Below are 15,279 nucleotides of genomic sequence, written 5' to 3'. Positions count from 1 at the left end.
CTACAAGTTACTAATACTGTATAGCAGATTTGTTACCCTGTTTTGTTATTCATTCCAAAATGCTTTTTCTTATTCTTTCTTCAGCTAAAAATTACTTCCAAATATATAGATTAACATTACTTAAAAACCAAAATGAAACTTCTACAGGAAAAAAGAACCTATTCTAGAGAATAATCTTTCTTTCAGGACCTTCCTCTCCCTAGTCCTGGCACAACTAAATGAAAGATTAAGATACATTTTTGAATTTTTTTATTATGCAGAAGTAGAAAAAAGATTCTAATCCCACATGTACCTAATTATCAGCCTGTCTTTATAATCAGCAACTCATGCTAAACTTGCTTCATCAATGGACTCACCTTTACCCTCAATTCTAGATCATTTTGAAACAAGTCCCAGATCCCACACAATTCCATCTGTAGATACTAAAATAAATTTAAAAAAATTTGACTAATTATTTGAAGAGACTGTCCTGTTAAGCACAAGTCCTTTCAAAGAGTACATATTCATCTTACCTTTGCCTCATTAATGGAATATTAATGCAATTAGCAGCAGCTACAGCAGCAAAGGGAACAAAGCGTCCTATGAGTGGTGAGACACGCTGCAGAAAAGATAATTCCAAAAGCATTATTGTACTTTTCCAGGACTATTGAATGGAGATACTTATTTCTTCTTGAATACTACTACAAAATGCAGAGTCCTGTTTGCATAGAAACTCAGTGCTCATACAGTGGAATACTGTGCAGCTACAAAATGGGATGAAATCCCTCCATATGTAACAACACTGATGGGCCTGGAGGGGATTAAGCAGAATGAAATAGGGAAAGACAATGTCTTAAGACTTCACTCATATGTAACATATAGATTAAAAAACAAAAACTTTTGGATGAGAAGACCAATTTGTGGTTACTGGAAGGGAGAATGAAAGGAAGGTAGATAAGGGGACAATGGTATGGGGAAGGACAGAACTGGACTTTGAGTGGTGAACTTAATGTAGTTCTCAATGATGCACACCTCGAAGTTATAGAATGTTATAATGCAATGTTACTTCAATGAAGAAAAAACTCACACAAATAGTACTTTCAAAACTTGTTTCCTAGTGGCATTTACCTTTCAAGTATGGGCATGCTGGGCATATAATGCCAACATCTAAGACATTTTGACAGTCTAGTGTGGTTGCTGGAGTAGGGGCTTTGGAGTCCCAGGTTTTGAGTTCAGTTGGGATTCCTCCAACTCCGGGAGGTGTGGACATGAGACACACCACCTGACCCCTGCTCCAGCAGGCTGTGTGGCAGATGAGCATTTAACACTTAATCTTCAATGCCAGCTACAGACTAGGTCTGGGCACATGTTCTGGTGACACCCCTTTCTGAGCTTATTGGAAGACACAATTAAAATCAGCATTGAAGAGAATGACTCTAAGAAGAAAGTCAGGTAACTATTTTGGGCAATAATAGAGAGACTCAGAACCAGGCAGGTAAGAACAAATTAGGAAGCTTCACTATAGAAATAAAGATCTGAGTACCTTGGCTAACGCATTGAGTCCTAGAGCCGTTGCTACAGCACCAGTTGTGGCAGAAACATATGCTGTTCCCAATTCACTGAAAAGAAAGAGAACAGTAGTGGGGACGAGAAGGAGCAAGGGGGTAGGGGGTCTGGTGGTGCAGGGTAACGAGTCATGGGTGCTTTGGTGGTGGGTGTGCTGTGGTGACATGCATCTGAACCTGTTCCCTTAGTGCATGTACAGAACTGTAAACCAATGTTACCTCCATTTAAAAAAACAAAAGAATAGTGCATAACCAGTGAGCACCTGTCAGGAAACTGGTACAGCAGATTCTGCAGCAATGAGGGGGAAAGGTGAAAGAACTAGATTAAAAATGGAGATTCCATGGAACATCCATGATTACTCTCCATGTAGAGAAATCCCCATGAAAAGCAAGTTGGCCCATAAAAAAATGGGATTCTTCACCTACAATGCAAAATAAGCAGCTACACCAAGTGTGTGTGAGGGCCAGGGGCAAGTGAGTGTGTAGTAGAAACGTGCAGGAAACAAATGCACACGGGGCCAAGTGTTTATAGTGTATTTGCTGAAATATAAAATAGTTCTCAGAATATTGATATACATACTGCAAGTGACAACTCAAAGCAATGCTGCCAGCATTGAAATGACATCTTACTGGATGGAAATTTGAAAAGTCCCATCTCCAAAATGCAGTGAAGAAGCCCAGGCAATTCTCTCAGTTTAAAATTTAAATTCAAGGATTGGATGAAATGAAGGTGTGATAAACACCGCTGGCTGCTAATTTCCATATCCTTGTGCTACAGGCTGATCGTAGAAGAAGACAGGCTGTCAAAAGCAATATAAAATCAAAAAAGAAAACACTTTGAAGAGTTATGCCCATGATGCTAAAGTTTCTGTTAACTGATCTCTGTCACCTGTCTAAAAGTGTTTTTTTCCACCTGAAGATCATTTGCATTCTTTTTTGGCTGTCTGATTTAAAAACAAATGGGCAACATGGATGGAGCTGGAAGGGATAATATTAAGCAAAATCAGCCAGAAGGAGAAAGACAATTGGTGTCAATTATTAAGTGGAATACAGCAAACAAAACAAAGGCACAGATGAACCCAAGCTATAAAACCAACCCTTGAAAGCTGACTGTGGAATGGGGGAAACTGGAGGGGGAGAGAAGAGTGGGGGCCAGGGACAAGGAGTGGGGAGCACAGAGCACCAGGGCTCTGGGGGTGGACCATGGTTCCTTGGTGGTGGGTGAACTCTGGCAAAAACGCCTGTAGGGGGGAGAGTGCACCTCTAAAAGGGAAACAGTGATTAAACCAATACTAACTCAATAAACAATATCAAAAAACCCCAAATAGGACATAAAAGCCACAGATGTCCCCTGGACGTCTGCAGCCCATATTGTGGATGCTGGTATCACATGTACTGGCAGAGTAGAGCGGGGTGCGGCCTGTCATTTACCCACCCGCCCCAGCTGCCTGTTGTGTGCCGAGCAGGAGACATGAGTCCTAGGGTGTGAAGACACACCTTCCCACCAGCGCCACTACCAACAAGTGGATCTTGATAAAAGAGAAGAAAAGGAGCATGACTGTGAAGTAAGTCCTGAATATTTTAAACAATACAATTTGTACAAATATACTGTTTAATTTATACTTCACTGAGTCAAGCGAACCCTGGGAACACAGAGGCTCATTCAGCAGAGACTTACTTGACGGTGAGGGGGGCGTCTCCACTGCGGTTGGTGTAATTGACCACGGCATTGAAGGACTGGTTAATCCACTGCCAGAATAGCACCGCCGGCGTGGTCCTGAAACAGAGAGAGCCGGCACATGGGCCCCATCGCCTGTGCCCTTGCTGCTGTGTGGAGCAAGGACGCACACAGCACCCAGAGGGGAGATGCATGAGGAAGGGAAAAGCCTGCATGGAAGGCCATACATTCTGGGGCAAAGGCTTAACCTGTGTGGCCTGGCAGGCTCCCATGCCATCTGATTCTCAGCCTCCTCAATAGTTCGATATGGGAACACTAAGTTCAGAGGGTTACAGTGAGGAAGGTATCTTACTTAAATTAAATTTTATCTTAAATTTGTAGAGAACCTAGCATAGGTAGCACTCAATAAATGTCAGGTCCCTTCTCTTGTGGGAAAAAAGCCATTTGTAGCCAAAAGTCCCTCTTGACTGCACGTGCAAGCTCATATGTCTGTGTTTATAGCTATGTCTACACCTACACCTACACTACATCTACACCTAATCTTATATCTACATCTACGCCTATTCGTATACATATACCTGTTCTACACCTGCTTGTACACCCACATCTTCACCTACTGCTATATCTGCACTTACACCTACTGTTACATCTATACTTGCACCTACATCTACCCCTATTATCTCTGCTTAAATCTGTATCAGATGAATGGATTAAAAAGAAAATTTGCTTGAAGACTCTTATTTTCTTTTTAAGCCCATTTTTCTTTTGAGTCTAAGATTTAGGGAAAGGTTCAACTTCTTTTTGAACAACACAGAGAATGCTATATATAGCAGAGGGAAAACGTAAAACAGCCTTCTTGAGTTGATATATTTACACAATGAAACTCAACAGGAAGTGATACTTATTTCAATAAAACTATATACATACAAAACATGCACTTTTAGTTTTCTATAATATAAAATGAATTCGTTTGTTACATTTCTATAACTTACCTATAAAATGTCATCATACAACCTGTGATGGTCATGTTCATTGGAACCTGAGCTGACATTCTTCCTATCAAAATCATTTTTTCGCCAGTGTCAGGATGAAAAGCTGAATCGTAGATGTACTTTGCTCTCCATAGTTCATTTTCTGTAAGGCCTGGAGGAACAATTCCTTGTCTAGGAAAACAACAAATAACACGGCAATTGTTCATTTCAAGTATTTTACTGGTGTTCTAGAGACACAGCAAGAGGTATTTTAAGTTTGCCCTTACCTAAAATAACTGCCCCCAAATGGAATGACAATCTAACCTATTAAATGGTCAATGACAGTCTAATAACCCATAGCACAATAAATAAACCCATGAACATTTTAAACTCACATATCTTAAAATATCTCTAATTTAGAAAAATAAAAACTTACCTTGCATAATAGGGAAGTATTCAACTTTGAAATATTCTTTGTTTAAAAAGACATATTGAAAAATGCATTTTGAACTTTACACACTCTAAGATATTTCTAACCAATTAGACAAAAGCTGTGGCAATCAAGAATATTAATTCATTTCTAAACTTGTAGTTTGAAAACCTAGATTAAAAAGGCTCATTGTTTTTTCTCCTTATCAAAGAAACACATATTCAGTGCTAGAAATTAAGAAAATACATTCATTAGAGCAATTAAAATCATTCAAACCTACTCATCACCATGGTAACATTTTGGTGAGCACACTTTCACTCTCTTCGAGGATCTACGTCAATATGTTATTTAAAGGCGTCACACCACGCTTGCTGCTTTATAGCCACCTTTTTTTTCTTCAATACTTTTTTGTAAACTTTTCTCTGCACCTTTAGATATTCTTCAGATCATCTATACTAGGTTGATAGTGTCCCCTAAAACTCACGTCCACCTGGAACCTCTGAATGCAATCTTATGTGGAAACAGGTCTTTGCAGGTATAATTGATTCAGATGAGGTCATGCTGGGTTAGGGTGGCCCTATATCCAAGGACCTGTGTCCTTCTAAGACAGTCACACAAAGAAGGTGGTCATGTAACAACTGAGGCAGACCATGGAAGAGGCAGGAAGGACCTGCCCCAGAGCCACTGGGAGAACACTACCCTGTCCACACCTTGAGTCCAGACCTCTAGCCTCCAGAACTGAGAGGATCAATTTCTGTTTTAAGTGACTGAGTTAGTGCTAATTTGTTCTAGCAGCCTTAGGAAATAAACACATTATCCTTTTCATTGCTGCACTATATTCCACTGTTTTTGTCAACTACTATATCATAACAACCGTCCACACTTTAGCATTTTAATTGTTTCCAATCTTTTCCACTTGTAAAGGACATAGAAGTAAGTAGCCTCATAAATAAATCTTCGCCACATTCAAGTTGATTTAGAAAGAGATGAGCACATTTGCTGAGATGAAAACTATAAATTATTAAAACTGGATGTCTTTATCCTTTTTCTCTACAAGATTATACCTTTTCTTATCCTCAGCAGCAACACCATTATTATGTAATAGTTTGTATGTATATTTTGTACACTGTGGGTAATTTTGTTATCTGCCAACCTGAGAATTTTCATTTTTATGTATAATAGATAGGAACAAATTAAGTTTCTGCCTACAAGAGTTCAACTCACTTCAAGATTATATATATGTAAGAAACTGCAAAAGGGCGGAGCAACATGGCGGCGAGGAGACGCTGCGAGTAAGATCTCCCATTAAAAAAAGTTAATAGGGAGGAAAAGCGGCAGGTCCCAGTGAGAACTGGGACACGGAAGATAAACGGACGACTCCAGCAAACTGCCCGAAGAAGAAAGTTGCCATAAAAGAGGACGAGAAGGGAGGGAAGCGCAGAACCCTGCTCCCCTCCCCCGCCCACAGAGGCGGCACTCTCCGACCGGCAGAGAGGAGGGAAACAACAAACCAAAACGGCCAACAAGAAAAACGGACACAGCAAGCGGGACTGTGAGTGGAAAGGAACTATTGCAGCCACCACACCCCGTGAACGGGAGCTGAGGCGAACCCTGCAGGATCCGCCGCGGAGGTGAGCTCCAGGCGCCATTAAAGAGAGCCCCGCCCCCCAGGAGGAGACCAGCACCAGCACACAGCCCCGGCCGCCCGGTAAGCTTGCGCGGAAAGTGGCGCGGATCCAGACCGGATCGCAGCTGCCCAGGTCCCCGCGCCTGCGACCTAGGCTTGCGGGGAGACGTAGGAGGCCCTCCCTGAGTGAGCAGGAACAAGGCGCCCAGGCAGGGGAGCGGGATTCAAAAGGCGCCATTCCCGCGCCACTGATCTGGGCTACAGCCTGAGTCCTGGAACTGAGGGCTTTGGAACTGAGACCCAGGGCACGAAATTAGGGGCGTGGGTTCCCCACGATGGTGGGGCACAAGGCAGACACAGCACCCCAAAGCCGTTGAGGTGTACCCTACCATCCCCGCTCTGCTCCCTGTCCCACGGGGTGGAAAATCAGCTCCCCAAGGGCTCTAGGAGAGATCTCTGGCGCCACCTAGCGACTTGACCCCAGCACAGGCTACTGAAGGAGCTAGTGGCCAGCTGGGGAGTTAGCCCACACCTGGCTCCTTCCGAACAAGTAGTCTGAGCCCACAGGGAGAGCGAGCACCCACAGCCGGGGCAGACCAGGCGCGCAGAAGAGTGTGCCTGAGACCAGACGCGCAGGGAGTGTGTCCCACATCACCATTTTAGAACAGGGACATTTCTTCAGTAAAGACTACCTGCAGAAGGCTTCCTCAGGAGCCAGAGGTGAGCGGGGGAAGTTCGCCCACGCCAGACCCCCTCTGGCCTGCAGTCCAAGCCCAGAGGGGAGCAGGAACCCACCGCCGGGGCAGACCAGGCGCACAGGGGAGTGTGTCCCCACATCGGCATTTTAGAACAGGGACCTTTCTCCATTAAAGGCTGCTTGAAACTGACAGATGACTCCTGGAAGAACCAGAGGGGAACAGAGAAGCCCACCCAAGATGCCGGCCAGTCCCAACAACACAGTGTCCCAACGCATACGGCAAATTAGAAAACAGACAGTAGGGAGGAGAAGAACCACACGCAACCTAGCAACTCTCCAGAGAAAAAGCACACCACAAAAAGAAAGCCAGCCCCCAGATTGCAAAGACAATAACTTGGAAGAATTTCTGAGCCTTCCAGAAAGAGAATTTAAAATTGCCGTGATTAAAAAACTGACAGAAGTCATAAAGGAAAACAATGATAAGGGAAAAATAATCAATGATCAGAAGAATGCAATTGAGTCCCTAGAGAGGGAAAACAATGGTCAGAAGAAAGAAATTGAGTCCCTAAAGAGGGAAGTAAAAGAAATGCAGGAGATCAAAGAATTAATGGAAGAACTAAAGAATTCTGGGAAAAGCAATGAAAGCAGAATAGATGAAATGGAAGAACGAATAAGTAATCTTGAAGACACAGAAATAAAAAGAACCAAAACAGAAAAGGAAAGAGAAGTACGAAGGAAAAAGAACGAAGAAAGACTTCGGGAACTATCTGACTCCATGAGGAAAGGAAATATAAGAGTTATAGGAATACCAGAAGGAGAGGAGAGAGATGTAGGAACAGAGAAAATATTCAAAGAGATAATTGAAGAGAACTTCCCAAATGTGAAGAAGGAGCTGAAAATTGATATACAAGAAGCAAGAAGAACACCAAACTTCCACGACGAAAGGAAAAATACAGCAAGACACATAATAGTAAAGCTCCCAAGAATCCAGGACAAGGAAAAAATAATGAAGCTGGCAAGAGGGAAGAAACAGATAACATTCAAAGGAAAGCCAATCAGGCTGACATCAGACTTCTCCGAAGAAACACTACGGGCAAGGAGAGAGTGGAGGGACATAGTCAACAGACTCCAAGAAAACAGATGCCAACCAAGAATACTCTATCCCGCAAAGCTCTCCTTCCTCTTTGAAGAAAGAATATGGACCTTCCCAGACAAACAGAAACTCCGGAATTTCATTGCAACTAAACCCCCACTCCAAAAAATACTACAAGGAGTCCTAAAGCCAGAACCTCAGAGGGACGAATAACAATGAAAGAAGGCCAAAAAAAAAAAAAAGTTATTAAAAGAATAAATAAATAAAATCAAAGGAAAGACAAACACAATGGCAAATACAGATGTTAACATATCAATATTAACTCTAAATGTAAATGGACTAAACTCTTCAATAAAAAGACACAGAGTGGCAGCCTGGATTAAGAAACAAAACCCAACCTTTTGCTGTCTCCAGGAAACACATTTAGCTACAAGAGATAAAAATAGGCTCAAAGTTAAAGGATGGAAAACAATCCTACAAGCAAATGGACCAAAAAAGAAAGCAGGAACAGCTATACTTATATCAGATAAAACAGATTTCAAACTCAAAAAGATAAAAAGAGACCCCAATGGTCACTACATTATGATCAAGGGGACAATACTTCAAGAAGAAATAACACTCATTAACATATACTCACCAAACGAAGGAGCACCAAAATATATCAGACAACTGTTGTCCTCTCTGAAAACAGACATCAGAGAAAACACATACGTAGTGGGAGACTTCAACACACCACTATCAACAATGGATAGATCAACAAGACAAAAAATAAGTAAAGAAACCAAAGCTCTAAATAAGGACCTAGAGCAATTAGGCTTAACAGACATCTATAGAACACTAAACCCCAAAAAAACGGAGTACACATTTTTCTCAAGCGCACACGGATCATTCTCCAGGATCGATCACATACTGGGGCACAAGACAAACATCAACAGATACACCAAGATTGAAATCATATCAACCATCTTTTCTGACCATGAAGGCATCAAACTAGAAATAAACCATAAAAAGAAGGCAAGGAACTTTCCTACCTCATGGAGATTAAAAACCACACTACTGGAAGACCATTGGACTAATGAGGAGATCAAAGAAGAAATTAAAAAATTTTTTGAATTGCACGACAAGGAGGACACTAATATCCTAAATGTATGGGATGCAGCAAAAGCAGTAATAAGAGGAAAATATATAGCAATAGAAGCTCACATCAAGAAACAAGAAAGAACGCAAAGAAACAACCTCATCTCGAAGCTCAAAGATCTAGAAAAAGAACAACAAAAAAACCCCAAAACCAATAGAAGAAAAGAAATAATAAAAACCAAAGCAGAAATAAATGAAATTGAAACTAAAAAAAACAATCCAAAAGATCAATGAAACCAAGAGCTGGTTTTTTGAAAAAATCAATAAAATAGACAAACCCCTAGCCAGGCTCACAAAGGAAAAAAGGGAGAAAGCACAAATAAACAGGATCATCAATGAAAGAGGAGAAATCACAACGGACACAGCAGAAATCAAAAGAATAATCAGTAACTACTATGAACAGTTATATGGAAACAAGTTTAACAATCTAGAGGAGATGGACAAATTCCTACAACTCTACAATCACCCAAAGCTAGATAAAGAAGAAATAGAACACCTAAACAAACCAATTACAATTAGCGAAATTGAAATGGTAATAAAAAACCTCCCCAAAAACAAAAGCCCAGGACCTGATGGATTTACAAATGAATTCTACCAAACATTCAGAGACGAATTAGTGCCTATCCTTCACAAACTCTTCCAAAAAATTGAGAAGGAAGGGACAATACCAAACACGTTTTATGAAGCCAACATTACACTAATACCAAAACCGAACAAGGACAACACAAAAAAGGAAAACTACAGGCTAATCTCCCTAATGAACACTGATGCAAAAATCCTCAATAAAATTTTAGCTATCAGAATCCAACAATGTATCCATAAGATAATTCACCACGACCAAGTTGGATTCATTCCAGGGGCACAAGGATGGTTTAACATCCAAAAATCAATCAACGTTATCCAACACATCAACAAAAAGAAATATAAAAACCATATGATAATATCAATAGATGCTGAGAAAGCTTTCGACAAAGTGCAACACCCATTCATGATAAAAGCCCTTGAAATTCTGGGGATACAAGGAACATACCTCAACATCATAAAGGCCATCTATGACAAGCCAACAGCCAGTATCATTCTCAATGGTGAAAAGCTGAAAGCAATTCCATTAAGATCTGGAACAAGACAAGGATGTCCACTCTCACCATTGCTTTTCAATATAATACTGGAAGTCCTAGCCAGGGCAATAAGACAAGAGAAAGACATCCAAGGAATCCAAATAGGAAAAGAAGAAGTCAAACTATCACTATTTGCAGACGATATGATATTATACATAGAGAACCCCAAAAACTCCACAGAAAAGCTAATTCAACTCATCAATCAGTTCAGTAAAGTGGCAGGATACAAAATCAACATGCAAAAGTCAGTAGCCTTCCTATACACAAACAATAAATCTGAAGAAGAAGAAATCAAAAAGACCATCCCTTTTGTTATTGAAACAAAAAAAATCAAATATTTGGGAATAAATCTAACAAAAGAGGTAAAGGACCTATACAAAGAAAACTATAAAACACTGTTAAAAGAAATAGAAGAAGACACAAAGAAATGGAGAGACATCCCCTGCTCATGGATTGGAAGAATAAACATTATTAAAATGGCCATCCTACCAAAAGCAATATACAGATTCAATGCTATTCCAATCAAAATTTCAATGTCATTCTTCAAAGAAATAGAACAATTATTGATGAAATTCATATGGAATCACCAAAAACCCCGAATAGCCAAAGCTCTCCTGAAAAAAAAAGAAGGGAATGGAGGCATCAGACTCCCAGACTTCAAACTATACTACAAAGCCATAATCATCAAAACTGCATGGTATTGGAACAAGAACAGACATACAGACCAATGGAATCGAATAGAAAATCCAGAAATAAACCCACAGATTTATGGTCAACTAATCTTTGACAAAGGAGCAAAGAATATGCATTGGAGCAAAGAAAGTTTGTACAATAAATGGTGCTGGGAAAACTGGGTCGCTACATGCAAAAGAATGAAGCTTGACCACCACTTCACACCATACACAAAAATCAGCTCAAAATGGATTAAAGAACTAGACATAAGACCTGAAACCATAAAATATATAGAAGGAAATATAGGCGAAACACTACGTGATTTGCACATCAAAGACATCTTTACAGACACATCACCCAAAGCAGTGATAGTGAAGGCAAAGATAAACAGCTGGGACTACATCAAATTAAAGAGCTTTTGCACAGCAAAAGAGACAATAACAAAAACAAAGAGAAACCCCACCAACTGGGAGAACATTTTTGCACCCAACACTAATGATAAAGGACTGATCACAAAAATCTGCAAAGAGCTGATGAGACTCAACAACAACAAAGAAAATAATCCAGTCAAAAAATGGGCAGAAGAGCTTAAAAGAAACTTCTCCGAAGAGGAAATGCAAATGGCCAACAGGCATATGAAAAAATGTTCAACATCACTTGTCATCAGGGAAATGCAAATCAAAACTACCATGAGATACCATCTTACACCAGTGAGAATGGCACATATTAAAAAAACTAGCAACAACAAATGTTGGCGAGGGTGTGGAGAAAAAGGAACTCTTCTGCACTGTTGGTGGGAGTGCAAACTGGTCCAACCACTGTGGAAAGCTGTATGGAGATTTCTGGACCTACTAAACATAGAGCTTCCATATGATCCAGCAATTCCACTCCTAGGTATTTACCCAAAGGACACAGAAACATCAATTCCAAAGAACACCTGCACCCCTATGTTTATAGCAGCACTGTTTACAATAGCTAAGCTTTGGAAACAACCCAAATGCCCAAAAGTAGATGACTGGATCAAGAAGATGTGGTACATATATACCATGGAATATTACTCAGCATTCAAAAAAGATAAACACATGCAATTTGCAGCAACATGGATGGCGCTGGAAGGGATCATGCTCAGCGAAATAAGCCAAAAAGAAAAAGAAAAATACCGGATGGTCTCACTCATAGCAGGAATCTAGAAAACTTAAATAAGGGACCAGGAAAATGAATAACTATAAGAAAGTGAAAATCAAAATCAACAAAAAACAATGAACCAGAGACACTTTTAGGGGGGCGGGGGTGGGAGGGGAGGGATTGGGGTCAGAATGGGGGGATTGCAATTGTATGGGGAATATAACAATAAAATTTATTAAAAAAAAAAAACATTGTAATTGAGGGGAAAAGTTATACATTTTTAGCATATATAAAAATTGGTCAAAGTGTTTTAAATATATGAGAATTTTAAAACCTAAAAAAAAAAAAAGATTATATATATGTTCATCTTTACCTTTTGCATTTTCATGACAGTTTTGTTGCTTAATTAAAAAAAAAAATTATTTTAGTGGGGTAATACTGGTTTACAACACTGAATGTGTTTTAGGGTCTAGGTTCACACCTCTTCAGATGAATGCTAGCACACCACGTACACCAACAAGGGACCCACAGTTCTCTACTGTAGTCAACTGGGCTCCCTTCCCCTGGGGTCCTCACCCTCTACCATCCCCTAGCAGTTTTAGTTCTACAACCAGATTTCAGGGATTGTTGTGGTTTGGTTTTATCCCTTTGCTTTGTTTCTTTATATTCCACATATGAGTGAGATCACTTGGCATTTGTCTTTCTCTGTCTGACTTATTTTGTTTAATCTACTGGGGAATCTATCCTAAAATATGCAAATGTGAAACCTGTTTAACTTTGCTATTGGCTGGTCTGTCATTGCAATAACAATGTTGTTGAGATTTCAGGACTTTGAGGCCTGATTTCTGGACTTCCTCGTATTTTCCCACTATCTACATCTTCTGGGGCCAGTGCTGCCATTTTCATTCCACGGTCCACATCACTCTTCAATAGAACAATGGCCCCTCACTCCATTCCTCTTCTCTTTCAGAAATGTCTTGAGTTAGATCATGATTTTACACTTGATCCTCACCAAAAGGTCAAGAAGCAATACACTCATGATTTTACTCTTCCAGATAATCCTTAGAAACATTTTGTCAGTTTTAAAGGTGATCACAAGTGTGTTTTGACTGACGTTATATTATTTTGCAGAGAAGTGACACCTGTACAATATTATGACTTTCTGTCCAGCCTAACCCAGTGTTCTTCCCCAAATACTTATTTTAATGACCCTGGTGGCCTCTCACATGTTTGGAGAAGCATATTCCCAGATATTTTATGATTTCCTCATTCATGTGAAATTGAAGAAATACTGTCTGATTGGCTATTGCTGATATATAGGAAACTACCACCTTTTTACATATTTGGCTAAAGTGGTCTCCAAATGTTTAATATTTTTTCCTAGTAAAAATTCTATTATTCTTAAAATTTCAGTTTACTGAAATTACTATATTGTTCATATATCCTGTGACCATGCTAAACATGATGGTAGATTCTTTTTATAGAGATAAACATGTTTTCTGTGAGTGAAGACAGTTCTTCCTTTCCTATCTGTGGATCTCCATTTACTTATTTTTCTCTTATCACACTGGTAGACCCTCCAGCACAATGCTGAAATCCTTGCCTTTCCTGATCACAGGGGGAAAGTGTTCGTTCTTTCATGATTAGTAGTTTGGTGTTAACTGTAGGTTTTTCCAGATGTAACTTTACCCTTTTTATTCCTAGTTTGTTGAGATTTTTATCATGAACGGATACTGGATTTTGTCTGCTTTCTCTGTACCTACTGAGATAATCATATATAGTTTCTGTTTTTGCCTATTGATAGTGATTTCCAAATGTTAAAACAATCTTACATGTTGTTATGAACCCTAGTCGGGTTCTGCTTTTCAGGTATTGTCCTTTATGTGTGTGTGTGTCTAGATTTAATTTGTGTGGGCTGTATGTCTAGATTTACTTTGTACTTTTTCAAAGATCTTTGTGTCTATGCATATGTGGAGTGCTGGATTATATGTTTTTTTCCTTCTTATTCCTTTGTCTGGTTTTGTTATCAGGGTATTTTAGCCTCCTAAATGAATGGGGTACTCCTGCTCTTCTCTTGTCTGGGAGAGTTTGTGATACAATTGGTATTATTTCTTCCTGTGAAGAAATAATTTCTCTCAACTGTGAAGCCAACAGGCCTTGTAGATTTTTATGGGAAAGTTACATTTTTTACCAATTGCTATTTGTTTACCTTTGTCTCAGCTTCTCTTTCTTCTTTTTCTCTTTCCTTCTTTTGGATTGAGTAAAGCTTGGTAATTCATAAAGATTATACATTTCACTAAAATCTCCAAAATTTTTAGCAAAAAGCTAAATAGCAGGCTGCACTTTTCAACTTCTTTATTTCTCTTAGGTAACTTTCTTATTCTGCTTGTCAACTCTTTTGGGTTTTATTTATTTATTTACGATTGATTAGACATGCCAGAAGATTAGCTTTCACTCGGTTTACCAAAGAATCAGTTCTAAAATTTATTTTTTAATTTTATGAATTACTTTTTTAATTTTAAAATGTATTAATATCTCCCTGATTTCCTAAAAAAGGGGTATGTACAGCGGTTAACAGCATGAACTCTGGAGCCAGGCTTTCTGTTTCCAATCCTGGCTCCCCACTAAGGAGCGGCAGGACTCCTAGCAAGTTAAACTTTCACACCGGGTCAGGCAGGGGTAGAACAAGTAGACTAAGGTGGAGAACTAGGGACTCTTCCGTAGAGGGAGAGCTCCGGTGACCACACCTGGGGGAGAAATCCTATACTGGCAAATATTAATAAGGATATAAAACAATGGTACTCTATTAGGAAATAAAAAATAAAATGAAAAATAAACTTTTATGCCTAGATCTTTCACCTGAAAAATGGGAATAATGATAGAATATACCTTTAAGGACTTTTGTGAGGGTTAAGTGAATGAATGTGGATTGCTTAAAGCCATACTGCACACACAAAGTGTAATACACCATTTGCTTTTTTTTTAAATTATTTTGTGTTGTTATTTAATTTCTTAAGCTGGATTTTCAGTTCATGTGTTTTTCAATCTTGATTACTTAATAATACAGACATATAAAACCAGAAACTTTTTCTATACAATTTTGGTACATTTTCCTATTTATTCTCTCATTGTTTTCACTTTGTAATTTTACTTTTGTTTTTTCTTTCTGTACAGCTAAAGCATTAAA

The 15,279-nt window shown here is 39.4% G+C and overlaps 1 protein-coding gene across 5 annotated transcripts in view; it reads right to left on the bottom strand.

The window, feature by feature from the left end:
• The window catches only part of SFXN1 (sideroflexin 1), a 56,650-nt gene that overhangs the window by 19,496 nt on the left and 21,875 nt on the right, over positions 1-15,279 (bottom strand). For all 5 annotated transcript variants that reach the window (XM_054690985.1, XM_037498478.2, XM_037498480.2 and 2 more), the window contains 4 exons: positions 4,215-4,385; positions 3,223-3,321; positions 1,523-1,598; positions 513-598 (listed from right to left, as the gene is read on the bottom strand). In XM_054690985.1, coding sequence (XP_054546960.1) covers positions 513-598; positions 1,523-1,598; positions 3,223-3,321; positions 4,215-4,385 — 432 coding nt within the window. The remainder of the gene's footprint in view (positions 1-512; positions 599-1,522; positions 1,599-3,222; positions 3,322-4,214; positions 4,386-15,279) is intronic.

This window comes from Talpa occidentalis, unplaced genomic scaffold (assembly GCF_014898055.3).
Source record: "Talpa occidentalis isolate TD23 unplaced genomic scaffold, MPIMG_talOcc4v2.1 talOcc4.9, whole genome shotgun sequence".
Classification (NCBI taxonomy): domain Eukaryota; kingdom Metazoa; phylum Chordata; class Mammalia; order Eulipotyphla; family Talpidae; genus Talpa; species Talpa occidentalis.
The sequence above is the reverse complement of the archived record's forward strand: the minus strand, read 5'-3'. Positions and strand labels throughout refer to the sequence as shown.